Source organism: Brassica napus, chromosome A7, assembly GCF_020379485.1.
Source record: "Brassica napus cultivar Da-Ae chromosome A7, Da-Ae, whole genome shotgun sequence".
NCBI lineage: Eukaryota > Viridiplantae > Streptophyta > Magnoliopsida > Brassicales > Brassicaceae > Brassica > Brassica napus.
This window is the reverse complement of record NC_063440.1, coordinates 23,733,255-23,758,346: the sequence shown is the minus strand read 5'-3', so window position 1 is coordinate 23,758,346 and position 25,092 is coordinate 23,733,255. Positions and strand designations below refer to the sequence as shown.

The window sequence follows — 25,092 nt, the reverse complement described above, 5'->3', positions numbered from 1 at the left end:
AGAGAAGAGAAAGGAGAAACCTTTGATTATAACTATTAACAAGATTCAGACATAGTTTTACATTAAAAAGCTAAAGAGAGGGTTTTGTTTTGCTCCCGACATCAACACAAAAAGGGTAAAGTAAGTCTTTAGATCAAACATGAAAGAATAAACAAATATTGCACAAAAAGACAGCGACACATAAGTAAATGTCTTGATGATATTTTTCACCCTTTGGGATGATGGTTCATGGACGTTGGTAGACATATTTGGTTCTTGGGTCAACGATAAGACCTTTTCCTCCGTTGACTTCAAGATCATGCCTGCCAATTTTTCACACAACACTCAGTAACTGAAGAACATTTTTTAGAGAGTCAAAGAGTAGAGTAAACTTAACTGGAAGACAAAGTCTGGGATTGTCAGCTGCTCGCGAGGAACGTATTTGAAAAGCTGGAGAAGACGGTCCGCATAGACAACTTTCTTCCAGACCTTTATCGGAAAATAGAGGCAAGTTATAAGAAAGATTTTGACTTTTGGGGGAAAAGCTGGGACATTGAGATAGATTAGGAGTTTTACCACATTGTTCACGAACATTTGCATTGCTAAGATTGTCGCCTTCAATTGTAAAGTTGGATGAAGAACATATATTGCCTGGAGGAAACAGAGATGATGAAGATTAGGACAAGGAGGAGGAACCTTCCCCAAATGAAAGTTGAGTATGTGTAGTTTTATACCTGAAGGTTACGCTGGTGTTTGCGGCCAAGTATTTGTTGTAATCTTTTCATCCATCCCAAATCTGGTTGGCTGTTTATTTACATGGCAAAAGGCAATATATGTTACTGAAGCTTATAAAGCGTAAGAGTCCTTTTTATGCACTAAACAAAGACTAAGAATCAACTTACACTTGTAAAGATGCTGCAGAATGGAAATAGACAATCGAGTAAGGCTTTTGTATCAAAGGTTCAAATTCCTGTAACCAATTGCAGCATCGTCACACACCAAATAAAGTCAAAGAACATCAATACCAGAAAGTATTCAAAAGAAAGAACTGGAAGAACCATGTGATTGGAATCTTACTTTTACAACATAAAGCACAAAACGCTCCAGATCAAGGCATCGTAGCAAAAAGTGAGCTCCTACAACAACCATTACAGGATGACCCTCGGTGTCAACACCACCTCGGTACCTGAATAAAGAAAACAAACAGGCCTTTGTCAATGTCTATGTAGTCATTGGCTACCTCAAGGACATAAGAAAAGAGAAACCAAGGACATGGAAGCCATACACAATTTTCATTTCTGCAATTTCTGAAAGGTTGAGAGAATTAGCTTTTGCTAGGTATCTCGAATGAAGTGAGTATTCCTCTGCAGCAGAGAGAGGGGGTCCCCCAAGATCACCAAACCCTAGTAACTTGACAAAATTGAATCCACTCTGTGCTTGTGCAGTCTTCTCCCATTGTTCTTGGCGCCTTTCATCTGGATCTTTAATCAAAGACATGAAGGTGGGATCCAAATACGAATCAAGATGATTTGAGTTCCTGAAAATCATACGTGCATCAATCAACAAAGAGAGAAGAAAGGGGACAGACAAAATAAAGTGCAAAGAGTGAAGCAGTCAAAAGTTCACCAACCTTCGTACCAAAGCAAGATCAGTGGAAGAGCGCTGGACTAGAGCTGGAAAAGACCTGTCTTGAGGTTTATTTGGAAGTGCTTGTATTCTGATCTTACGTTCGTCTATAACAGTCTCACCATTTTCATCCCCAACGTCAGCAGGGAGCTTTGAGATAGCTACCTCCTCCTCGTGCTCATCACGAGGGAAGTAAAGTGGAAGTAATCTAATATTTTAGACAGTCAAATATTTTAGCAATGGTTACATTGCTTCTGCATTACATAACTATAAGCAATTGTGGTCTTAATGTGAATGCTTCTTAAATCAACGATTAACAGAAAGAGAGCACATAGAATTAATTATACCTTTTGTATATCTCGGTATCAGAGGATGTGGTGGTACAGAAAACAACGGCGCTGATTTTATCTTTATGCTTCTCAAGAAAGCGACGAACAGTTCCTGGAGCAGAACACACGGTTTGGGAACATCAAAGCCAGTTATCGGAAACAAAGAGACTGTTTAAGAACTGTCTTACTTATGGAAACATGAGCAGCTGGTTCTCGGGGATAGTTTTTGGCTTCTGTGTATATACAGTCCGTAGCAATACTGTAAACCAAAAATCGAGTTCATACGTACTAAAGAATCTGAATGTTGTAAAACAAAATAAGGAAGTTCACTTCGCATACCTTTGAAGCCCATTGTCTATGAGAAGCTCTAGGCAAGATCTATAGCAGTGACTTAGAGCATTCTCCGCAGCTGTGTGATACTTTACTGCATACTTGGGTCCTACTGTATGGATAACCCTCCTGAACAAGTAACCAACAAAAAAAAAACATTTCTTGAAGTTGAGGATTAAGAGATTGACAAAACGATTCTACAGCCAAGATACAAGTCATACACAATGCTTCGTCCTTAAGAGATAACATGCCAATAGCGTGAGAAAAGGTGTAACTAACATAACAATGGAAGAGCTCTATTATCATAAACAATCTTCTCCATCACCAATTACCTCGCTGGTAGATCATATGCATTTGTTACTTTGGCCATCCCTGTCCTGCATCCACCCTGTCAAGCAAGAAAGAAATCATCTTTTGCTAACAAATTCTATAAACTCTGATCTAGAAAATAGAGAAGGAAAGAGTTGTGTACCAAAGTAGCACATTGTTCTGCAAGACCAGGACCAGCAGCCGCATGTAGACCAGGACTACTATGTGCTTCATCCAAGTTCTGTCCAAGAAAAGTCAACCATATCAAACAAGGCACATAAAGAACATTGAACAATTTACTTAACTATCCATGATCTCAGTTTACCTCATTTGTAGAGTTGACAACAGCATCAACCTCAAGGTTCCACGGTTCCCCTCTCCAAAGATAGATCCTGGAGTTAATCTCGTGATCAACAGGAAACTTAGAAACCATCCCATTCCCGCTGCTTCCCGCTTCAGAAGACGAAGAAGCCAAAGGGTTTGCGTAGCGAGGATTAGAATGTGATGGATCACCTGCTTCACCACCCTCGAGGGACGAAGACCTCTGCTCAACATCACTCCATCTTGGAATCTGATCCAGAGTCACAACGTAATCACCGCTCTCCGTTGGAATCCCACCGCGAGAGGTTGTTGCCGTGGGAACCGCCTGATACATCATCGCAGCTGAGAAATTTTGAATGCCTGAGTAAACAATTATCATCATTACATTAAACGAATCATCGAGTATTAAATAAAGAGATCGTACTAACGCATTCACAATTGAAACCAATCCAATTCAGCAAGTGTAGAATAAAAACAACATCACAAAAGTGAAAAAGATACAAACTTTAGATTACTGAGGAGAATTCTAATCGAAATCGTGCCAGATATGAGGATTGAAAGTCAGAGTCTTTACCTGAGAATTTCGATCACAGAAACGAATCGAAGATAACCCTAAATCCCAAATTCTACTTACGAGGAGAAAGAAGATTCATAATAATATACAACTGTGATGATCGATGGATGGATGATGATGATGAGGCTGCGAAAACATCAAAATAATTAAAAAGAAAAATAAAACATATACGAATTTTCGAGGTGTCGTTCACGCGAATATACCTCAGCTGAGCTCTATCTAACCCTCTCTCTAACGCAGAAGGTGTTCGACACTGATGAGGCTGTCAATGGCACGTGCAAATTTGTCAGTACGCTAAACTAAAGGGAATAAAGGATAGTCTCGAAAACGACACCGTCTCGCCTTTGCTCCGTCACCTTCTTCTGCGTTTTGTGCCAACTAAAAACAGACGAAAGGCATCACGGCGGAACAACGAGGGAGATAGAGAGAGAAAGAGAGAGAAAGGCTTTCCTTCTTCGTCTCGATCTCCGCTTCTTCGATGAATCGCCTGCATCTGATTTTGAAGATTTAACGGTAAACCAAAATCTCAATCTTCGTGAGTTTCCTTCTCTTACAGAAGAATCTAAAGATCCAATTTTTAAAAACCAAGATTGCTCTTTTTGATCTGATTGCGTATTCTGAATCTATGTTTATGTAATTTTGGTAATCTGTTGAGATAGATTATTCAATTTTATTCATAAAAATCTGATCTTTTTACTTGTTCGCCAGGTTCTTGAAACGATGACTGTTCCTCAAAGATTCTCCTTTACTGGGTAACGTTGGCACAGTATCTTCCAATTTGTCGATACAATGTGGAGCTTTGCGTCGAATGTAATCGGCAGCATAGGTCTAAAGAAAGATCCACCTCAACCCTCCTCAGACGACGACGACGAGGTCTCAAATGTCAGCAGAGACGAAGAAGAAGAAGAAGAAGAACAAGGACTAGACTGTCCCATTTGCTTCGAATCATTCAACATCGTCGAGAACGTTCCTTACGTCTTATGGTGCGGCCACACTCTCTGCCAGAACTGCGTCTTTGCCCTCCAGCCCGCTGTCTTGAGACTCTCCAGCCAAGACATCAAAGTCCCCTTCTTCGTCTCCTGCCCTTGGTGTCAGCTGCTCTCCCTCAGGGTTGTCTACAACGGTGTCCTCAAGTTCCCTAAGAAAAACTTCTTCCTTCTCTGGATGGTTGAGAGTCTCAACGGTGACAGGACGAGACACGGTGGTGGTGGTGGTTCGTTGGTCAGTAGTGAGAACCACCAGTACTGCAGTAATCTGATTGCAAGGCCTGTTGTTGTGGATAACCAGAGCCAACCAAGCAGCAGACAGCATTTCTCGTTTCACAAGTCTCTTGATTTCTTCATCTCCTTCACCTCCAAGTTTCCGTTTGTGATCGTTTTTCTGCTGATAGTGTTCTTTGCTATACCTGGTAGCCTCGTCATTCTTGCTCTTTACTTCCTCCTCACGATTCTTCTAGCGGTTCCTTCTGGTTTGGTGCTGTATTTTGCGTACCCTATTCTGGAAAGGTTGGTTAATGAAATAACTTCATGAGAATGATACTCTGAGCTCACAGCTTTTTGGAGTCTTTGGAACTTTTTGATATTGTTATTGATTGCAATTGTGATTTTGAGTTTTGATTGTGTTATGCAACTTTTTCTGAAGTTTTGGTTTGCAGATTTTGTGTGTTTAATTGATGATTGTGTCTAAAGTTGTATAAATAAACACATTAATTTGTGTGTCTTCATTTAAGCTTGTTAAGAAAGAATGTTTTGGCTTTACAACTTTGTTGGATTCAGAGGCATGTAGATGGACTACGTCCAGTTGTTCTCATGAGGTTTACTTTCTCCTTGACCTTTAGCTCTTCCTTCATCTGTCTCTCATATGCATGTGCTCTTGCACTCGCGACTATGATCCCAATGCGTTCGTTATCTTCGGTATATCTCTGCAGCGCCTTCAACTTTGTCTTCTCTACACCTCTCTGTTACATTCATTACATTGATTAGTCTTGTAGTTTATGCAAGAATCAGTTTTTGGAAAGTTAGGAAGATGCACCTCTGTTCTATGAAGCTTTCTCTTGGCCTTTTTTGTCTTCTTGTCCGCCCATAACACAATCTTCTCGCATAGTTTCTCGTACCTGCAAATCTCGAACGAACCCATTAGTCTCTTAGCTGCCTTATAAGCAAATCATATACAGTGAAACATTGAACACACTTTGTTTTCGTTTTGGCCATCTCTGTTTCCTTCCATAGTTCCACCGCAGGTCCCATGGGCACAGGTTCTTCTCGCTGCTCACTGGTTTCATTCACAATACAATTCAGAATCGAATCTTAAAACATTTTTGGATAATGCCATTAACTAATATATAGAGAGAGAACTTTACCTTGAGAACTAGTGTATATCAGAGCACGGCCATGGGAAGCTACGTATACATACTTATATATAGACGGATATTGCAGTTTGACGCAAGGAATGTGTAGTTTGTGAAATGCTGTTTAAGCAATACCTTTCCCTATACTCAAGCCATATAAGCTACGGTCTCACAGAGGGTTTCCATATTAGGAAGTCACATTAATAGATTCCTTGTCCCACAAGAGAAGGTTCTCTTTCTTTTTAAGCTTCTGAAAAGTTACTAATTTTTAGGTGACATGTAAGGATTTGTTAAGATACACATGTTTAGTATGGAAATTTCCCTACTACGCTGTCTTTTCTTTTTGAAAACACCATATACATACAAAGCAAACTTAACACAAAGTCTAACACTTTCTTCAAGCACAAAGCTGGAGCGTTGAGGTCTTTAAGAGAGACTGAAACGATATAATCTTGCTTAATATGTATTGGCGTCGACGTCATATATATACAAAGTTCTTTTTATATGGAAAAACAAAGAGAATCTATTGTCTTTTGTTTCCATATATAACAGTCTTTCTTAAATAGAAACATTAAAATGCCCTACTTTTTCTTACAATTTACAACTGAAATGTTATCTATAAGATTAATTTTCATTAGGTATTTGTTCCTGTCTGGTAAGAAACAAATTATTTCTTAAAATGTTTTGAATATTTATTTATGTCTACTACATCACTGTATTCAATGCATGACTTTTTCCAACATTTTTTAATACACCATTGATCCTAATTTGTAAATATTTACAACCTAATTTTCTTATAAATTTGGTGGTTTGTAAAATAGTTATGGCATATAGTAGAAACAAAACAATTAAAAAAAACTCAAAAAACAATAAAAACATCTTATCTACATATTTAAATTGGATAACACATAAAGTAGATGATACACTTGGAGCTACTGTCTATGCTTTTGCGTTGCATTTATCTTGCTACATCTAATAAAGCCCAACACCAATTGAGAAGGCTCATAAATATCATAAAGTCCATACAAAGACCTTTGAGAGAAAGAGAGAGGTATACAGCCTCTCAAATTAATGGAACTCATGTGTTTCTCTTGATCATCAACCTCCTCCTGTCTCAATCACACCAATGTATGGATGTAGTAATAACTAGGAAGTAAAAAGAGCAAAATCTCTGATCCAAATAAACCATTTCCAAGCTTGTTTCTGCCATATACTCCTGATAAAGACCTAAAAACAAGCATGGAAATAACAAAGCATAGTTTTGCTCATAACGTAGTAGTAGTGCGCAATACAAAACAAACATCAAGAACGTAGTTAAAAGAAACAAGATTTACAAGAAAACTGAGAATAAATCTCGATGAAACCCTAGCTACTAGCTCTTTTCTTGCACCTCAAGAAATCTCGTTTATTCTCTACGCATTACAAAATGTGTTTCAGTTGTGAAGCGGGTTTGGACCGGAGGGGACGAGTCTTTTGTCGACGCCGTACCTTTCGTCAATCTCCGGCGGAGAAGGAGGAGGAGGAGGAGGAGGAGGAGGAGAGAAAAGTGGCTGTCGGCTGCTTCTGTGGATTCTTTCGAGCTCAATGCACATAGAACGTGCGTAGGGACGAGAGAAAGATTGGCATGAGCGGTGAGGATAAGAGTAGTACGCGTGTTGAAACCTCCGGTTTGCTCCGTGGGTTCGGTTAGACTCGTTTCTTGCTGCTGTTGCGGTTGAAAGAAGGAAGAACACGACGAGGTAACTGATGGTATTGATCGGACGGTTCCGGTTAGTCGGCATTGTTCCCGGTAAAGAGATGGAGAGAGATCTCTGAAATTCTTGCGTTTCGTTGTCCAATAGAGGAAGAGAGATTCTTGGAGAAAGGAAGTTGAGTGATCGAGAGAGAGAGAGAAAGGTGAAGATATTGGTGAATTGCGAAGTGAGAGTTTAATGCTGCATCAGAGGATATGTATGATTATGATAAAATGTGAGGTAAAATAAAAGAGGGGTAATTGTTGAAAAGATGGGTCTTTTTATATCTTGTTATTTACGTTTTTTCCCATAACCATAAATATCAATCCGTGACCTTGTACATTCCGAACCATAAATCTTACTTTCTCCTAGCTTTTGGATTTTTTCAAGAATAAAAAAATGTGACTGATTACTAATTTAGATAGACAAAAAGGTTATATTGGGTTGTTTCGTGGATCTCAAGTTATCTTCGGTGTAGCGCAAAATCTCTTCCTTCCCTTAAAGATCTCTGTTTGAACTGCATATTGTTTGTAGGCTATGGCTAAGTTTTACTGGATCCAAACACAAAATACTCGCTCTGTATTTTTGCTGTTCCGGAGTCTCTTCAGCACATATCAAAATAGATCAAGGAACCAAGGTGCAAAAAAGAAAAAAGAAAAAAAAAGGTGCAAAAGTGATTAAGAAGGAAGAGAAAAATGAAACAAAAATGATTTGATGTCCTTTTGGCTTTCATAGGAGCCTTTGAGAACATTACTTACAAGCTTTCTGGACAAGCAAAAAGCAGCAGCACAACTCAAGATGCAGAATCAATAAACAAAATTGTTCAAAATCAATTCAGTTTGAACCAAAGACAGATCTTTCATCAATTTGTTAAATGAAAAGGGCAGACTCAGATTCTTTGTGAATTTTGCCGCCAAATATAATAGAGATGGGTTATACTGGCCTTGTTATCGTGTGCATACATTTGGACATATTGCTATTAGTACGGCCCATTGTGATAGACATAGATTCAGCCCATATTTAGTAAACCGAACTTATTCATAGGTCTCTTTTTTTTTCGTTATAAGCGGCTGGTTCATTGGTTAATACTTAAAATTGAATCGTGAAAGTGGGTGTCATTTTCGAGCAGAGAACAAACGTGGTCGTATTAGAATCATGGATTCGCAATCTCTCTTTTGCATTTGTAATCATGACTCTGAGTTTTTGAAAACAAAGATAAATTATTTTATAATGTTAAAAGTGATAATGATTTAATCTTATACTTATGTTAATGAAGAGAGCTTTTTAACCGCGCGGTATATTCCATGAAAATTGTATGATCGAATTCCAACTTCAAGGTGCATCGCTCCTGACTGCTGATGCCACTTATTGTAACTTTATGACTCGATCTCGCACCATGGGGCCCCCACTTTTGTCGACGTAGACTGATCTGATTAATTAATACTATCGCATAGTCATCTATATAGTAGTTTGATTCCATATATAATTAATTATCTACATAGTAGTTTGATTCTGTTTGCCCAAAAAAAAAGAAAGTAGTTTGATTCTATATATATAATTAATTACAAATCAGAATTGTATTATTTCTCTATAGTTTTACAATTTATTAGTTACAAACTTAAACCCTCAATTGTAACTTTGTAAGCACCTTTTTTTAATGTTCGTTTGTGCAAGCACTGATCGTTAATCGTAAACAGTTTTTTTTTTAGAATTAAACAGTTCGATTTGTTAAAATGCGAAAAAACGAAAGTATCTAATAAGGGAAAATACACTAGGTAGCCCTATATTTTTATGCAAATGATCTTGACCATAATTTTTAGGTAAACAACAATTTGCTTAATTAGTATATGATTTTCAAATTATTAAGTTTCCTGCAGATTCCGAAAACACGTTCTCGTGCATGCATATTGATGATACATAATTGCCACTTTTACAAATTGTTATCATCTTATGTGTAACTATATAAAAAAATGTGCATTAAAAGAAAGGTGCATTCTATCCAGTTTGTTTTGGAAACAAAACTATGCTAGACCCAGACAACCAGACGTGAAACATAAACAGACGTTTTAGCAAAAAAAAAAAAAAAAAAAAACATATACAGACGAAGTATAAGTTGCAATTTCCTTTAATTTAGAGATTATTTGAATTTTTTTTCATAGGTCCCGGGCCGGTACCTTGAAGTTAATTAAAAAAGGGTGTTTTTCAAAACCAACCCATATTTTCAAGTCAAATCCAAAACCAACCCTTTTTTTTTTGTCCATACTATTCATCAATAAAATTTCCATACTATCCTTATGTTTTTAAATTATTCACAAAATTGCCATTTTTATTTATTTTTTTATTAATTTCGAAATTAACAAAAAATCAAATACACCCTAACCATTTCTTCTTATTTACAAAAATGCCATCATCATCAATTTTTCCAACCACCATGAACCACCATTTTTGAGCTCTAAAGCTCTAGAATTCAATTTTCAACCACTTTTTTCTCATTATAACCCAAAAAACTTCATTTTCTCTCATCTCCTCTACATTTCCATCTAAAAAACTCTCATAACTATCATTTTCATAATCACAAACTTCATATTTTCGAGTTTCTTCATTAGTGAATCGTTAAAGATGCTTCTTTTTGCTCATATTTGGAGTTTGGACGGTTGAAAAGGTTGGAAACAAGCTTTACACATGAAAAATGTAACTATTTACATGGTTTTCGTTCTTTTTCAGATCTGTGTCGCGACGGTAGACTGTTTTGTATGTCTACGCCTCCGTGGAGACTTACGATGCAGTCTATTTGTCAACGCACGGGTTAGTTTTGCAATTGAGCAGACAAATTTTTTTTCTAACGCAGACTTCCCCAGTAGTCTCCGTCTTTACCTTTGACAACAAAAATAAAACTTTCGGTAGACTTACTAAGACGTCTACCTAAAAGAGGTTAGTTTTTCATTTGACCGAACTTTTGACTTTTCAAAATAGACTTCAACGGAAGTCTACAAAATGTAGACTGCCAACAAAGTCTATAAAAGGTCAGTTTTGCATTTGACCAAAACTTTGACTTCGTGGAATAGGTTAGTTTTGTGTTTGACCAAAAAGTTTAAAAAGCAATCAAAAATTTATTAAATTGTAGACTTCATATGCAGTCTTCTTATCTTAAAAAAAAAATGTAGACTGCGTATAAAGTCTACTTTTTTATTTTGGTCAAATGCAAAACCAACCCGTCGGATTTGAGAGTAGACTTCACAAGAAGTCTACACACCCGTAGACGTTCATTTTAATCTACTGATTTGAAGTCAAACTTGGTCAATTGCAAAACTAACCTCTTTCAAAAAAATTCAAACATGTAGACTGCATATGAAGTCTAGTTCTGAAAGTCAAATCTTGGATGAATTCTGGTCAATTGCAAAAAGTAACCTTTTTAAATTGTAGACTGAAATGAAAGTCTACATGTACAAAATTACAACTTTTATTCAACTATAGAAAGCAACCCGTAAAATGGTCAATTGCAAAAACCAACCCAAAGAGTAGACCTATTTGACAGTCTACGTCTGTAAACTGAAAAGAACGTCAACATCTTCAGAGACTAAATATTAAGTCTTCATAGAAAAATCTATAAAAATGTGAATTTGTGTATTATTCATTAAATTTTTTCTAGTTTTTTTGTTTGACAGTGTGTGTTAGTTAATCCTAATGGGTTTGAGTGATTTTGAAAATAATTTTTTTTTTATAATTATGAAGGTATAATTCATTTGATTTGACAATGTTGTTAGCTAATAATTGTAGACGTATTTCTAAGTCTTCGTTTATAGTTTTGCTAGTAAGGCTGAGCTTGTTTCAAAGCTGAAGTCGGTGACTGTGGAATATAATTTTACATTTTCAGCATATAAGACAACAAAAACTCTGTATGTGGCTAAGTGTCGTGTTCAAGGATGTGGTTGGAAACTTAGAGCGAGTGTGAAGTATGGGCCAAAGACATTTTGGGTGACAAAATATTCGAAAAGATGAAGAATCGGAAAGGTTGAAGAATGTTCCTTGTGCATGATGGCTGTACACATGGTAAACTTCTTGAAATGACACAAGAAGATTATGATCTGGACAACAAAATTGAGAAGATGGTGCTAACCTATTCCTTACCAAACATCATTTAAAACAAATGACTCCGAATAGGAATATACTCCTCTTATGCCTGTCACGAATAATCGACAAGTACGGAACTTGATCGAGTTATCTAAGACACACTTTGTACGCCTTTGTGTATCAAGCCTGCGCCAATACACTAAAAAAATTTGGATTGACTATATGTTAAATAATAAGTGTAGACGTTTTTGTAAATCTACAAATGTAGACTGCAGTTGAAGTCTACGTCGTAAATTCTATTAAAAGTGTATTTGTGTATTATTCATCATATTTTTTCATGATTTAATTATTTTACAGTGTATGTTAGTAAAATTTTAATGGTCTTGGATGAATTTCACAATTTAATGTGTTATAATTATACACTTGATACTTATTGCAAATTGTTTTGATTAGTATTATTCTTGAAAATTTTTGGGAAAATTTTGTATAGATTTTCTTCTTCTCACATGTGTGTTAGTTATTATTTTAGCTTATGGTGGTTTTACTTGTTTGGTTGGTTAGATCTTGTGAAAAAATTGATATCTAACAAAAAATTAATAATATCATACAAGTGAAAACAACTAAAAATGAATACAATGTTTATAGATTATGCATTAAAAAATTATTTAAAAATTAATATTTTATTATGAAAGTTATTACAGAGCAATATATTAAAAATTATTCTTGAGTATGTTTGATTTTTCATAATCTTGATGCTTCAAATAAAGTCTTGGAAAAAGTACCTGCCAAATAAGATAGAGTTATGAGAAAAACATAAGATAAAAAATAAAATCATATTTTAGTAGACTTTTTATTAAGTCTACGTAAAGTTATTGTTTAGTAGACTTTAGTTGAAGTCTACACTAATGGAAAATTTTCATATTTAAAAGTGTGCATTTAGAAAATTTGAAAATACTTTGTTCTGGAAAATATTTCAAAAATGGTTTTTTGTCATCCTTGTAACAAAGCAAAAAGATAATGTATGAATCTATAAATTTAGTTCATTATAAACACAAAATATCTTATAATGAATATATGGAAAGCTTACATTTTTGGGAAGATGATTTGAAAATATTGGAAGAGAATACCTGCAAAATAAAATAAAATTTTAAAAAATAAGATAAAAATTAAAATCATATTTGAGTAAACTTCTAATGAAATTTGCTTAAAATTCAAGGCTAGTAGACTTCATTTGAAGTCTACCAGCCGTAAGTTTTAAGTAGATTTCAAATGAAGTCTACTCTATCAAAAAAAATAGATCTGAAAAATAATACATTAAAAATATGAAATAAGTTTAAATCTAAAAAACTTTTAAAAATATGATTTAATAGACAAAATAGTTATAAATTAAAGACATATTAATATGAATTTTAATATGTAACTTTATTTGAATATAAATACTAGAACACATATTTTAAATCTATAGATGTAAACCTTACATTTCTAGGAGGAGAAGAGAACAACTATGGAAGAAAATACCTGCAAAATAAGATAAAATTATTAAAAAACATAGAAAAAAAATTAAAGTCATATTTTTGTAGACTTCCAATGAAGTCTGCTTAAACTTTATGGTTTAGTAAACTTCATATGAAGTCTGCAAGCTTTAGTAAACTTCTTTAGAAGTCTACACTGTCTGATAATTTTCAGATCTGAAAAAATCTATATATTTTGAAATGTGAAAATAATTTTAAATCTGAAAATACTTTACATAATATAATTTATAAGGTAAACTAGTAGCAAATTAATGTAGAGAGCTTGATCTATAAATTTATTTGAATATAAACATGTAAATACATATTTAAAATCTATTAATCTAAAACTTACATTTTTAGAGGAGATGATGAAATCCATGAGTGATAATACCTACCAAAAAAAGATAATATTGTGAGAAATAAACATAAAATACACATTTAAAATCTATAGATCTAAAACTTACATTTTTTAAAGGAGAAGATGAAAACCATGAATCATAATATCTAAAATGACAAGAAAATATTGTGAGAAAGACTTGAGAAAATTTTAGAGAGAAAGAAGATAATGAGAGAGATTTAGAAACAATTGAGAGAATTTTAGAGAGAAGAGAGAAAGTTTTAGAGAGAAGGGAGAGAGTTTTAAGAACTTGTGCAGCCACTTTAGAGAGAGATTGAATAAATTTTGTTTATATAGGGAGACAAAAATGTAACTAGGTTAAAATTTACGATACTGTAGACTTCGTTTGAAGTCTACTAAAATTAAAATTTTGGAGTAGATCTTACTATAACATAGTAGACCTTTTTGGAAGTCTACTATAATAATTTAATTATTGTTGTTTATTCTTTATTATTTTAATAATTTTAATATATGATTTATTAAATTTATTTCTTTATTTTTTAATAGTTATAGTATATGATTTCACTTTTTTATTCTTAAGGAACTTAACTTAGTTTAAATATAATGATTTTTTGTAAAACAAATTGAAAAATATAGACTGAAAAAGACGTCTTCAGATAAATAGACTTTATTGTAGGTCTACGAAACCCTAAACCACAAATATCAAACCCTAAATGTTTTGCTTGATAATCAAAAAGTCTCATTTATACAAAATATAAACTACTAAACATTAATATGCAGATTTAAGTTAATAAAACAAAAAAAAAACAAAATCTAAAATCTAACCCTATGAAATCAACTACTAAAAGACATAACATGTTAGAACCTTTTGTTTCTAAACTATGAACATAGTCTAGCACATGATAACCAAATTAGTATATATTCTTCAAAATTGTTCGATTATATGAAATTTTAATTTATTTACTTCATATTATCCATTATATTGATGATTAATTAAAAATATCACAATAATTATTTTTATACATTTTCAAAATTAAATTAGTAGACCAAATTAGAGTGTAGACTACAAAACAAGTCTATAAAGTAGACTTCGTAGGAAGTCTATATATATGTAGACTTCTTTTATTACGTGTAGACTTCCAAAGGATAGAAACGTAAAATACATTTATGTTTTTTGTTTGGTCATAAGGGTGAAATAGTACTTTCACTACTCCTTTAGGTTGGTTTTGCATTTGACTGAAAGTGGGGTACACTTTTACATTTGACTTGAATATTTGGGTTGGTTTTAGCAAATGTCCCATTAAAAAATATAAATTGCGTACATGCATGATCGCTACTTTTTTTTTTTTTGATCAAATCATGATCGCTACTTTAGTGTGTGTTTTTAGCAAAGGGTTTCGCTACTCTAGTGTTGCTATAGAATAATAATTTACATTTTATGTTGTCGTTTATATATGCTTGCGTTTAAAATTTGTGAATATATAATATATAAAAGGTCGAGCGGTTGCGTTTAAAAGTCAATATATATATATATATATATAAATGATTGCACACTATACTGTTCATGGTTTTGTTTCCAACAGGTTTAGCAATGGCACCCATTATTGATACTTTCTATTCATATATAATAATCTATTTACTTTGTTATTTGGTTTAGTCCTGTCTTTTTAGTTCTTTGGTTTCCATGTCTCAGCCTTGCCTTGGTTTCTAAAGGAAATGTTGTGGCCTTTGACTGATTATATATGTAATATTTCTTTGTTCCATCAGTATCCTGGTGTGGAGCTTTAGTTTCAGAAGATGCTGTGCTATCAGCCTGCTTAGTTTCTCAATCTTTTTGGCACTTTAGGTTATTGTTGGTGCTCCTGTTGTAAATTCAAGCTGAAGTTTTAATGAAAATGTTGTTCAACCAAAAAAAAAATACTTTGTTATTTACCGACAATCTAAGACCTTCCACATCACTATATTATCTCAACATCTATTATCGTTAAAATAATAATATTATTTAAGAAAGTACGAGAAAAAAAGAGAAGAAAGACTTAGGGTATGACTGGTTTTCCCGTTACCACCCGCAAACGCAGCTTTTGCGGTTGGTTGCGGTTGTTGGCGTTTTGCAACAATCGCTTAAACCGTTCCAAACCGATCCAAATCGCTCTGAACCTCATAAATTCAAAAGCTGGTTCCAGCTAGCGTTTGCGGTTGCGGGCGGTTGCGGGAGGATAAAAAAAATTCTTTTTTTCCAAAACAATATAAATACAAAAATAGAAATATTCAATAAAAAAATTAAATTAGAATTATAAAAATGCTAAAATATATCTATTATATTTTAATTAATATTATAAAACTTTAAAATAAAAATATTTTCTATAATTTTTAAAAAATTTAAAGTATAACTTTCTAAATATAACTTTTATATTTATTATAATATTATTATTTTTGATATTTTTATAATTGTATAAAATGTAAATATTGTTAATTTATTATTTAACCGCTGCTGCATTTGGTAGTTAACCAGTCATAAGTATCCCGCAAACGCACCAATTTCTAAACGCAGAACCAGTCGTACAAAATCTCTTAAAACCGCTAGAAACCGCAACCACCCGCATCCGCAAACTCCTGCAACCGCAACCGCAACCGCTGCGGTTGAACCAGTCAGACCCTTAGTCACTTAAAACAAAGATTAAGAGACTGTTTTAGTCCTTGACATATTTTTATTAATCTGATTTTTATTGTATTAAAACTTAACTTTTGCATCAATTTTTTTTTTGTTGATGTTGATTCTGTAATGTATATCGAATAACTAAATAAAAGGGCCTACGAGACTATAGATGAATTGTGGAAATACAGGTAGGTGTCACTCTTGCGTGTACGCACAAATTATTCTTGTCGCAGATATGCTATCGCGTTCTTATAGCACCGAGAGCGATAGACCAAACCCCATAAATGGTAAAGAAAAATATTGATATTGAATCTGCGTATATATTAACACCTAATTCTTTAATTATCTGTTAATGATAGATAAGCAATGCATGTATTACCCAAAAATCTACTATATGGAAAATGTTAATTAATATTTTATCATGAATATAAACACACACACACACACACTGTATTACAACTATATGTAATTGTTGGTTGAGTACTAGCATATGCTACATATATTTCAACAATATTCTAACAATGGTTAGGCATCACATAGACATGTGTCTCTTAGCCATTTATTTTACAAAATTGATTAATCTGCTAATTTTATAGACTTACTAATATAAAAATTCGATGTTATTTCTTTCTTTCCACAAAAGTTAACTTAAACATGATTCTGGAAGATATGTGTTTGATTGAGTGCGAGTCTACGACCACAAACGTTTGCATTTGAAGAATTGAAGCTGGAAATAAGGAATAACAGTCGAAAATACATGTTAGAATATGGTTGTAAGATAATGATGAGGATGGAGAAGGTCCACGTGGTCGCTTAAGTGTTTGTGGATCACATTCGTTAGATTCTTGTCATGTCGACAACTTTAATTAACTAAATTTCCAATCAAAATTAAATAAACACTTTATTAAGTTGTTAATTATGCTTCTTTTTCTTAAAGGAAAAAATCAAACTGAGTCTTTACCTTTTTTTTTACTCGTCTATCAAAAGACCAATAACAAGTCTGTGATACTTGTAAGTAAAAACTTCCCTTCAACAAACAAAGATAAGAGAATGACTCATATAATAGCTATTTAAATACATTTCGAACAGGGTATGTGTATGTAACTCTGAAGTACAACTATAAAACAAACATATATACATATACAAAGTTTAAAAAACATATTTTATTCTTTATAATTGACATATAAACCATTGTAAAATCAAACTTTCATTTATGACATTAACATTTTTAGCAGAAAATTAAAATAATTGACATATGTCAATTATTTTTGGCAAGAAGAAAATAAAGAAAGATTAAATGCGAATCCGACTCCTGTAATAGGCGTCGATCTAGGAGGAAAAGCATATTAGGGGCCCACTTTCCCCTTAGATTAAAACATACTAATTTTTTCTCCCCCGTTCCATTTTTTCACTCATATCTCTCTCATGAATTATTATTATTTAGTTGTCAAAAAAAAAGAATTATTATTATTTAGTATTCAAATTTCACTATCTTTTTAAAATAAAGAAAAAATCTTTCTAGAGAGAAAAAGACATAGTCTGATCGGTGTTTGACGAGACACTACACTTTAAAACGGGGTTTCTACAAAGTTTAACTCTTTTCTTCTCTCTCTCTTCCAATCGCAAACAAACCCTAGCTTTCTCTCTCTTCCTCTCTACCTCTCTCAAGATATTATCATGACCGATCCTAAAGATCCCGATCTGAGCAACGAAGACTCCGCTTGGAGACAACTTACAGCTCCAGATTCTGTCTTTTTCAACAGAGACACTTCTAGTATCCTCTCTGACTTTGGCTGGAACCTCCACGCTTCTTCCTCCGACAATCATCACAATCTCCGTTTCGATCCCTGTTTACCACCAACCTCCACTGTCCCATCTTCCGTCACCACCACAGCAACGCCTGACCCAATTCCAGCTTCTTCCCATTCCTCAACCGTCGCTGCCGCTACTGCTTCTGTTGTCTCGACCTCTAATAATCCTTCGGCTACCTCCAGTTCAAGCGAGGGTCCAACGGATAACTCAACCCCTAAAACACCGGAAACACCGTTAGTTTTTTTTCTCCCTATTAGTGATGAGACGAGAAACACGTGGGTCTTTTTCTTGGAGGGGTCCGATCGTAATTTACTCATCATCTTTGGACTTTGATGATGGTGGTGGGGAGGGTTTTTTTTTAAACTTGGGGCCAAAGCCATAAACGAATAAAATCCATTTATAATTAATCTCTAACGTTTTTTCGCATCGCAAGGAAAATGGAGAATAGAATCTTTCGTACAAATAATTTAGCAGAGTATTGTGAATTTCAGTAGTTTTTATGATGATGAATCGTCGGTGGCAAATGGGGGGGGGGGGGGGGGGGGGGGGGACAATGATGATGAACAACACTACATCGCCGCTATTGCGGCTGTGTGATATTAAGCGTGCACTCTACTCTACATCTCCTTTTCTCCTCCTCGTCCTTTCTTTTTATTAAACTAACGTTCGGTCAAAAGTGTCTCGACGTTTTTAATCATATTATCGTACATAGTATAGCAAGTGTTAAATAGCTAATTGATATGTAGGGTTTAGGAGTCCACAATGAGTGCAGATAAGTATGATTTTACATCGTTAAATGGCAATGCTCATGATCATGAACTCAAGTACCGGTTTTCGTGCATGTATGTGTTGAAGTTAATGAAAGTATTAGTAAAGCTCCACAATTTTTGTGCTCTTTAAATTTTGTGGTAGTTTGATTTTGAGATCTTTTGGCTGATTGGTTGGTTGCTCTGTGATTTAGGATGCATGGTCAATATACTCATAATCTTTTGATGTTTTTTCTTGTAGAAAGAAGGAGAAGAAGCAGGCTCAAAAGCGGATCCGGCAACCTAGATTCGCATTCATGACCAAGAGTGATGTAGATAATCTTGAAGATGGATATCGATGGCGTAAGTATGGACAGAAAGCTGTCAAAAATAGCCCATTTCCAAGGTCTCTTAGCTATCATCATCTTAAACTGTTGTTATATACTTAATATATTAGCTAAAGAAAAATTTCATATAGACATGGTCCATCACACTTAGATCAGTAGATGCCAAACAGCTTTTATTGTTGTTTGTTGTATATATAGGAGCTACTATAGATGCACGAACAGCAGATGCACAGTGAAGAAGAGAGTGGAACGATCATCTGAAGATCCATCGATAGTAATAACAACATACGAAGGACAACATTGTCACCAAACTATTGGATTCCCTCGTGGCGGAATCCTCACAGCTCACGACCCTCATAATTTTACATCCCATCATCATCATCTCCCTCTTCCTTTGCCAAATCCTTATTACTACCAAGACCTCCATCAACTTCACAGAGACAGTACATCTTCACCGCGGTTATTACCCCAGTCTACTACTGAAGATGGACCTGCTGCAGTGTCGTCTATTAATCCATCAGAAGAAGGCCTACTTGGTGATATTGTACCTCAAACCATGCGCAATCCTTGAGGTAAAGCTCCTATATATTTTTATTTGTTAGTGCTTGTCTATATTATATATATACGGTCAGGAGTGAATTCTATAAAAAAGATAGAATAATTATATTTTTTGGTTAGCAAGGGTTTATTACTTTAAATGGACCACAGATGCATGAAGGGTTACTTTCTTACTAGTCTGAAATTTAAAACCAAATCAAGAGATATCTTAAAGTGGGAGAAAATTTCCATGCTTTGACAGAAGCAAGTCTACCTGATGTATTATGTGAGAATCAGTATAGTGTAAGTGTAATCATTGATTCAACTGACTCATATATCTATCCCGTGATCAACAACAATTTAGATCACTTGATCGATATGTCGGCTAGTGCTTTTTCAATTATTCATTTTTACTGAGCACATAAATAAAAGCTGGATAATGCATACACGAATAGTGGATGATTGCCTCTCGCTCTATCTATATCTATATATTATTATTATTAACTAGTGATTGCATTAGGATCAAGCACTGGTGTATAGTAGTGCCTTCTGTCTTACTCCTCTTGCTATAAGGCATATATAGGCTTACTTATGTGAGGTAGAGATGAGCCCGAATTGGGTCGGCAAGATTATAGAAATGTCAACAAATATTAATAACGAATCTCAACTACTCCACTCAGTGTCACTCTGATGCTGGATCTCCCCTTTTACATTTATATACAAACCTTAATTTTCTGTGTATTTAATTTAACTCAACTGCATGTGCATTAATATGTGTCCTGGTGCATCAACTTGTATTATATGTACGTGTACATGAGATGCATATGCATGCGGCATATATATGTTGTATAAGTTTTGAGGGGTGATATGTTAGGTCACAGGAATAAATGCTTTCTGTTTTAGCTAAAGACAGCAAGAAAGAAAAAAGGGTGAGAAAACTGAATAAGAAGAAATATATGAGCATCTTACGTACAATATTGACTTGGAACATATGCTATAAGAAAGAAAGCTATATTAATCACATGACAAATTATACACCATTCGCATCAGCAGAAACTCAATATATATTCAGTATACAGGGGATGTGCTTATATATGCTATATTTTTCAAGATAAAATGACATATATGCATGTCTTCTTGTATGATATATTCTCCAAGCAGGTGCCTTTATAGCAAACCATCATAATCTTGGTGACAATAGCTAAGGAGGTGCTAACTCATTCCAGAAGATATTGCAGACCGGAAAATTATATGGCCACAATGGGTTGTAAGCAGATATCTCTACATATTATTCATTGTTGATCATGGTGTCTCATCACCGGACGGATTGCAGATTCTTAAGGTATAAATGTATAGCATAATTTTGATGTAACTTAACTTTAATATATCTGCTGACTTATATTAAAGTTATTGCATGTATGTGCACTTAAGGAACAAAAAACGTGGAGCAAATTCCGATACTTAATATTTGCTAATCTTTTTTTTCTTTGTCTGAGTGTTATAATTACTTTAGATTTTTATCTTTATTTAGGGTGATATTTTAAGTTTACCTTTATCAACTTTAAAGATTGAAAGTGTAACTATATCTGTGTTAAAGGAAAATGATTGTTGACAAAAAAAAAAGAAAAGGATTGCAACTCTATATCTTGAACATCTCCAATTCAAATTGAAGAAAAAAGAATCTTATTGCTTTGGTGAAAAAAAAAACGATTCATATAACCAATAATCTCATTATAATACAATCACAATGAACTACAAACAGTTATATCATACACCAATCCACAAAATAAACAGCAATGTTGAAACCTACAATAATTTTGCATACTTAACGACACAAATATAATTTCTGATAATCAAATTTCAAATATGGCGTAGCGCATAAGATAGAAGAGCTTACACTGTACACATACTCCCGTTCTCACGATGCTTAATACATCCAGTTAACAAGGTCTCTGGATTACCCAGAATCCATAGTAACCACAAAAGGCATATATATTTACAGAAGTAACGGCCCAACAAGTTTCCATGGGCTTAGGAGTACATGAGGGAAAGCCCAAAATGATGTTCGAAACTGAAATCTTATTTCATAGATATGTTTCACTCAAAAGCTGCGGCACCGACTTTCACCAGCTCTGCTGTTTTCAAGAGTGTCCACACAAACATAGAAAATTATTTTAAAAACCAAGAAAAGAAGAAAAACTCTACTACTTTCGTGTGTACTTGTGTGTGGCGTGCCAAGTGTCGTAGCATGACGGCAAAGGTTGTCTTGAGCACATGGCTCAGTCCCCAATTCTCTGAGTTTATTTCCTTTTTTTTTCTTCTTGAGCAAATATTTCCTCTCTCTTTTTTATTTGTTACCGTTAGGTATTGTCCTCAACAAAACTGCGTCTCCTTAAAAATGTTTTCTTTTAGAACATCTCCAGTGGTACTCTATAATTTTCTCTATATTTCACTCTAAAATAGAGTAACTCTATTATAGAGTTGAATTTGCTCCAATGGTTCACTCTATAATAGAGTTACTCTATAATAGAGTGAAATATAGAGTAATCTTATTTTTTTACTCCATATTTGGAGTAAAAAAATAAGATTACTCTATATTTCACTCTATTATAGAGTAACTCTATTATAGAGTGAACCATTGGAGCAAATTCAACTCTATAATAGAGTTACTCTATTTTAGTGTAAATTATAGAGGAAAAAATAGAGTCCCTTTGGAGATGCTCTAAGAAATCCAGCCTTAACTTTTGGGAGGAGTAGATGAATTGAATTTGTACGTGTAGTTTTTGTAGAGGAAAAAGTATAAATCAAGTTTGTATAGAAACTATATTATAAAACGTTGGTAATTAGAAATATATAAAGTTTTTAAAAATGTTTTTTAAAAATGTTTTCTTTAAGAAATCCAGCCTTAACTTTTGGGAGGAGTAGATGAATTGAATTTGTACGTGTAGTTTTTGTAGAGGAAAAAGTATAAATCAAGTTTGTATAGAAACTATATTATAAAACGTTGGTAATTAGAAATAAATAAAAGTACATAATCGGTTATAACAATTTGTTACTATGTGGTCTCACTAATCCCATATTTATGGGCGTGACTTTTGACCGTTGCTAAATAAATGAGTTTTTATTACACTAAGGACAGGTGTTTCAAAAGAACTCATCTGAGATACGTAAATCGAGGTGGCACAATTGGTAAATAAAGAAGAATCCTAGTACCCTTTTTACTATAATCTTTCGAATATTTTTCACAAACACTACACTACCAGACAAAAATGCTTTAATTTTTAATCCTCTATGAAGAAACCACATTGGTTCATGTACCTTTAGCATTTTGTTTACTCATTTTTTTTACCTTACACTTTTGTTAAAAGAAGAAAAATCACTTGATTCTTTTTATTTTCACCTACTGTGAAAACGTACTACTGATTGTTATTTTAAATTTTGATTAATATGTGTTTAAGAACATAAATCTAAAAAACAATGTAGCAGAAAAGAGTGAAAGTGTTGGGACACACACAATGGTCGTCTATATTTAACACACCTTCACACTTGCCGCTATTGTCTAGAACTCTCTTTCTCTCACAAAGACACTCGTCTCAAAGGATCTCTGAAACCTAAAAAAACAAGTTGGATCTGAGCTATATTTCTTAAAAGATTCTTCTCTCACGACTAAAAAAATCAACACAGTCATGTCGGTTTTACTTCCTCTGTGTCTGGTTCTCTCCATGATTACCTATTCAAGTAAGCTCTTCTATATCCTCTGTTTTATTCTTCATCTCTGATTTTTATTTGTTTCTTTGTCTTCTACCTGCAAAAATGTTTAGATTTGATTGAAATTGCTCATGTTGTCACTATATTCTCTTTTGTGTCAGTTCTGAAAAGTATGTCTAATGAATCTATCTTAAACTTAGTATGAGATCTCTTGTCTAAATCTCCTAAAACTTGTCTGCAAAAAAAATTAAAAACCAACTCTTTTTTTTTTTTTAAATCTAAATCTAATAAATAAAAAAACTTTAAAATCAGCTTGTGTCTTTATTTAGTTCTAATGGTCTGATGTTTTTGGCTTGAAAAGATGCTGCGTATTGTGTATGCAAAGACGGGAACGAGCAAGTGCTTCAGAAAGCCATAGATTATGCATGTGGAGCAGGAGCTGACTGCTCTCAGATCCAGCAGAACGGAGCTTGTTTCCAGCCTAACACCGTCAAAAACCACTGCGACGTCGCCGTCAACAGTTACTACCAGAAGAAAGCTTCCTCCGGTGCCACCTGTGACTTTAACGGCGCCGCCGTTATCTCTACCTCCCCTCCGTCAAGTACATAAACTTCTTTACCCTCTTTTGTGATCATATTTCCATTTTTAGAGCTGATATTAAAACTCAAAATTTCAAAATCTTGCAGCTGCTTCAAGCTGTTTAACTGGTTCCAGGTATGTTCTGTTTCTCTTTATTAGTTCTTGTTAGTTGTTTTAGTTTAAGTGTAGAACTGATGAGTTTAGTAATGTTTGATTCTTAGCCTCCATTAATTAACATAAAGATATTTTGGGATTTGTGGGTTAGATTAAATTTGATATTTTTTCTTTACTACCGACTTATTATTTTATTAAAATCTGAATTACTTTATTAAATTGAAAATTTTGGGAGACACAATGATAGTGATTTAAGACCAAACGAACATTCATTTCTGTTCATTTCACCTTTACTAAAATTCAAAAAGCATATAAAAAAACAAACAATCATTCACATGATCCAGATGTGTATTACCAGTTAATCTTTTAATAAACCATTCAATTATCTTCCGACAAATAATCACTGAAGTTTTTGACTACTTTTGCAGCTCTAGTGGGACCCCGTCCACTGGGACTCCCACCACAGGAACCCCAAGCACTGGAACACCAACCACAGGAACCCCAAGCACTGGGACACCAACCACGGGGACTCCAACCAGTGGCTTCCCATCCACCGGGACTCCGTCGACCGGGACACCTACTGCCGGAATGCCAACCACGGGGACTCCTTCCACTGGCATGCCAAATTCCGGCACGCCAGCAAACGGAATGCCAACTTCGTCTTCATCTTCCGTGTTCCCTGGCACTACTCTTGGACCGACCGGGAGCGGGGGATTCGGCGATCCGAACGCTGGAGAGAAGATCTCAGTCCGAACTAACACTGCCTTCTTCTTTCTAACCGGTGTAGCTATTATGCTTGTGGTTTAAAAAACAGTCACGGTTGGGCTGAGATTTTGCCAACGGCTTATGGGGGTTGCGCAAATCGGATAGAGCTGCTATATCTCTTTTTTTTTCGTTCACTTTTGTCTTTTGTAGGGTTCGAACTGGGGTTTACTATTAGGTTTGGCCGAGAGACATCATGCAAGTAGCTAGCTAGTAATATTTCTTTTATTTTGTAAATTCGGAGGATGAGATGCCCTTTTGTTTCTTTGAATCGTTTATCTTTTAGTACGTACCATCATGTCTCTCCATTATCAACATGGTTTTAATTGCGGTTTAAATGACC

General features: G+C 34.4%; 6 protein-coding genes across 7 annotated transcripts; 3 read left to right on the top strand and 3 right to left on the bottom strand.

Annotated features, from left to right (window-relative positions):
• Position 1: 1 nt before the first annotated feature.
• On the bottom strand, positions 2-3,738 carry LOC106354064 (protein GDAP2 homolog). The gene is made up of 16 exons (XM_048736062.1): positions 3,672-3,738; positions 3,469-3,594; positions 2,899-3,254; positions 2,737-2,814; positions 2,597-2,652; positions 2,274-2,393; positions 2,123-2,193; positions 1,953-2,046; positions 1,610-1,813; positions 1,265-1,516; positions 1,057-1,165; positions 882-949; positions 714-783; positions 556-630; positions 377-468; positions 2-302 (listed from the first exon to the last, which is right to left on the bottom strand). Exons 3-16 carry the CDS (start codon positions 3,229-3,231, stop codon positions 227-229), a joined length of 1,698 nt encoding a protein of 565 aa, XP_048592019.1. The 5' UTR covers positions 3,232-3,254; positions 3,469-3,594; positions 3,672-3,738; the 3' UTR covers positions 2-226.
• A 7-nt stretch (positions 3,739-3,745) lies between these two features.
• Positions 3,746-5,225, top strand: LOC106354060. 2 transcript variants are annotated; one of them, XM_013793905.3, is made up of 2 exons: positions 3,746-3,981; positions 4,177-5,225. In XM_013793905.3, exon 2 carries the CDS (start codon positions 4,258-4,260, stop codon positions 4,996-4,998), a length of 741 nt encoding a protein of 246 aa, XP_013649359.2. In that variant the 5' UTR covers positions 3,746-3,981; positions 4,177-4,257; the 3' UTR covers positions 4,999-5,225. The 2 variants fall into 2 exon arrangements, with proteins under 2 accessions (XP_013649359.2, XP_013649360.2); XM_013793906.3 differs by having other exon boundaries at positions 3,812-4,003.
• On the bottom strand, positions 5,166-5,880 carry LOC106354061. The gene is made up of 4 exons (XM_013793907.3): positions 5,828-5,880; positions 5,659-5,739; positions 5,500-5,581; positions 5,166-5,425 (listed from the first exon to the last, which is right to left on the bottom strand). Exons 2-4 carry the CDS (start codon positions 5,712-5,714, stop codon positions 5,240-5,242), a joined length of 324 nt encoding a protein of 107 aa, XP_013649361.2. The 5' UTR covers positions 5,715-5,739; positions 5,828-5,880; the 3' UTR covers positions 5,166-5,239.
• Positions 5,881-6,649: 769 nt separating this feature from the next.
• Positions 6,650-8,156, bottom strand: LOC106357192 (CLAVATA3/ESR (CLE)-related protein 10-like). Its single transcript, XM_013796869.3, has one exon. The coding sequence runs from the start codon at positions 7,594-7,596 to the stop codon at positions 7,249-7,251; it is 348 nt and encodes a 115-aa protein (XP_013652323.2). The 5' UTR covers positions 7,597-8,156; the 3' UTR covers positions 6,650-7,248.
• Positions 8,157-17,325: 9,169 nt separating this feature from the next.
• On the top strand, positions 17,326-21,074 carry LOC106357191 (probable WRKY transcription factor 57). Its single transcript, XM_013796868.3, has 4 exons — positions 17,326-18,189; positions 18,965-19,108; positions 19,248-19,621; positions 20,748-21,074. The coding sequence occupies exons 1-3, from the start codon at positions 17,822-17,824 to the stop codon at positions 19,618-19,620; spliced, it is 885 nt and encodes a 294-aa protein (XP_013652322.2). The 5' UTR covers positions 17,326-17,821; the 3' UTR covers position 19,621; positions 20,748-21,074.
• A 1,981-nt stretch (positions 21,075-23,055) lies between these two features.
• LOC106354058 (PLASMODESMATA CALLOSE-BINDING PROTEIN 4-like) lies at positions 23,056-25,044 on the top strand. Its single transcript, XM_013793904.3, has 4 exons — positions 23,056-23,324; positions 23,656-23,895; positions 23,981-24,008; positions 24,416-25,044. The coding sequence occupies exons 1-4, from the start codon at positions 23,273-23,275 to the stop codon at positions 24,792-24,794; spliced, it is 699 nt and encodes a 232-aa protein (XP_013649358.2). The 5' UTR covers positions 23,056-23,272; the 3' UTR covers positions 24,795-25,044.
• The last annotated feature ends 48 nt before the right edge of the window (positions 25,045-25,092 follow it).

Coding starts and splice junctions, on each gene's coding strand:
- LOC106357192 (XM_013796869.3), bottom strand. CDS start 7,596: ATGCCGACTAACCGGAACCGTCCGATCAATACCATCAGTTACCTCGTC.
- LOC106354060 (XM_013793905.3), top strand. CDS start 4,258: ATGTGGAGCTTTGCGTCGAATGTAATCGGCAGCATAGGTCTAAAGAAA.
- LOC106354064 (XM_048736062.1), bottom strand. CDS start 3,231: ATGATGTATCAGGCGGTTCCCACGGCAACAACCTCTCGCGGTGGGATT. Junction 2,194..2,273: donor ATAGACAATGGGCTTCAAAG/GTATGCGAAGTG, acceptor TTTGGTTTACAG/TATTGCTACGGACTGTATAT. Junction 950..1,056: donor TTGTGCTTTATGTTGTAAAA/GTAAGATTCCAA, acceptor AATTGGTTACAG/GAATTTGAACCTTTGATACA.
- LOC106357191 (XM_013796868.3), top strand. CDS start 17,822: ATGACCGATCCTAAAGATCCCGATCTGAGCAACGAAGACTCCGCTTGG. Junction 18,190..18,964: donor CCTAAAACACCGGAAACACC/GTTAGTTTTTTT, acceptor TTTTTCTTGTAG/AAAGAAGGAGAAGAAGCAGG. Junction 19,109..19,247: donor AAAAATAGCCCATTTCCAAG/GTCTCTTAGCTA, acceptor TTGTATATATAG/GAGCTACTATAGATGCACGA.
- LOC106354061 (XM_013793907.3), bottom strand. CDS start 5,714: ATGGGACCTGCGGTGGAACTATGGAAGGAAACAGAGATGGCCAAAACG. Junction 5,582..5,658: donor ATGGCCAAAACGAAAACAAA/GTGTGTTCAATG, acceptor CGAGATTTGCAG/GTACGAGAAACTATGCGAGA. Junction 5,426..5,499: donor GAAAGCTTCATAGAACAGAG/GTGCATCTTCCT, acceptor TGAATGTAACAG/AGAGGTGTAGAGAAGACAAA.
- LOC106354058 (XM_013793904.3), top strand. CDS start 23,273: ATGTCGGTTTTACTTCCTCTGTGTCTGGTTCTCTCCATGATTACCTAT. Junction 23,325..23,655: donor CTCCATGATTACCTATTCAA/GTAAGCTCTTCT, acceptor TGGCTTGAAAAG/ATGCTGCGTATTGTGTATGC. Junction 24,009..24,415: donor AGCTGTTTAACTGGTTCCAG/GTATGTTCTGTT, acceptor CTACTTTTGCAG/CTCTAGTGGGACCCCGTCCA.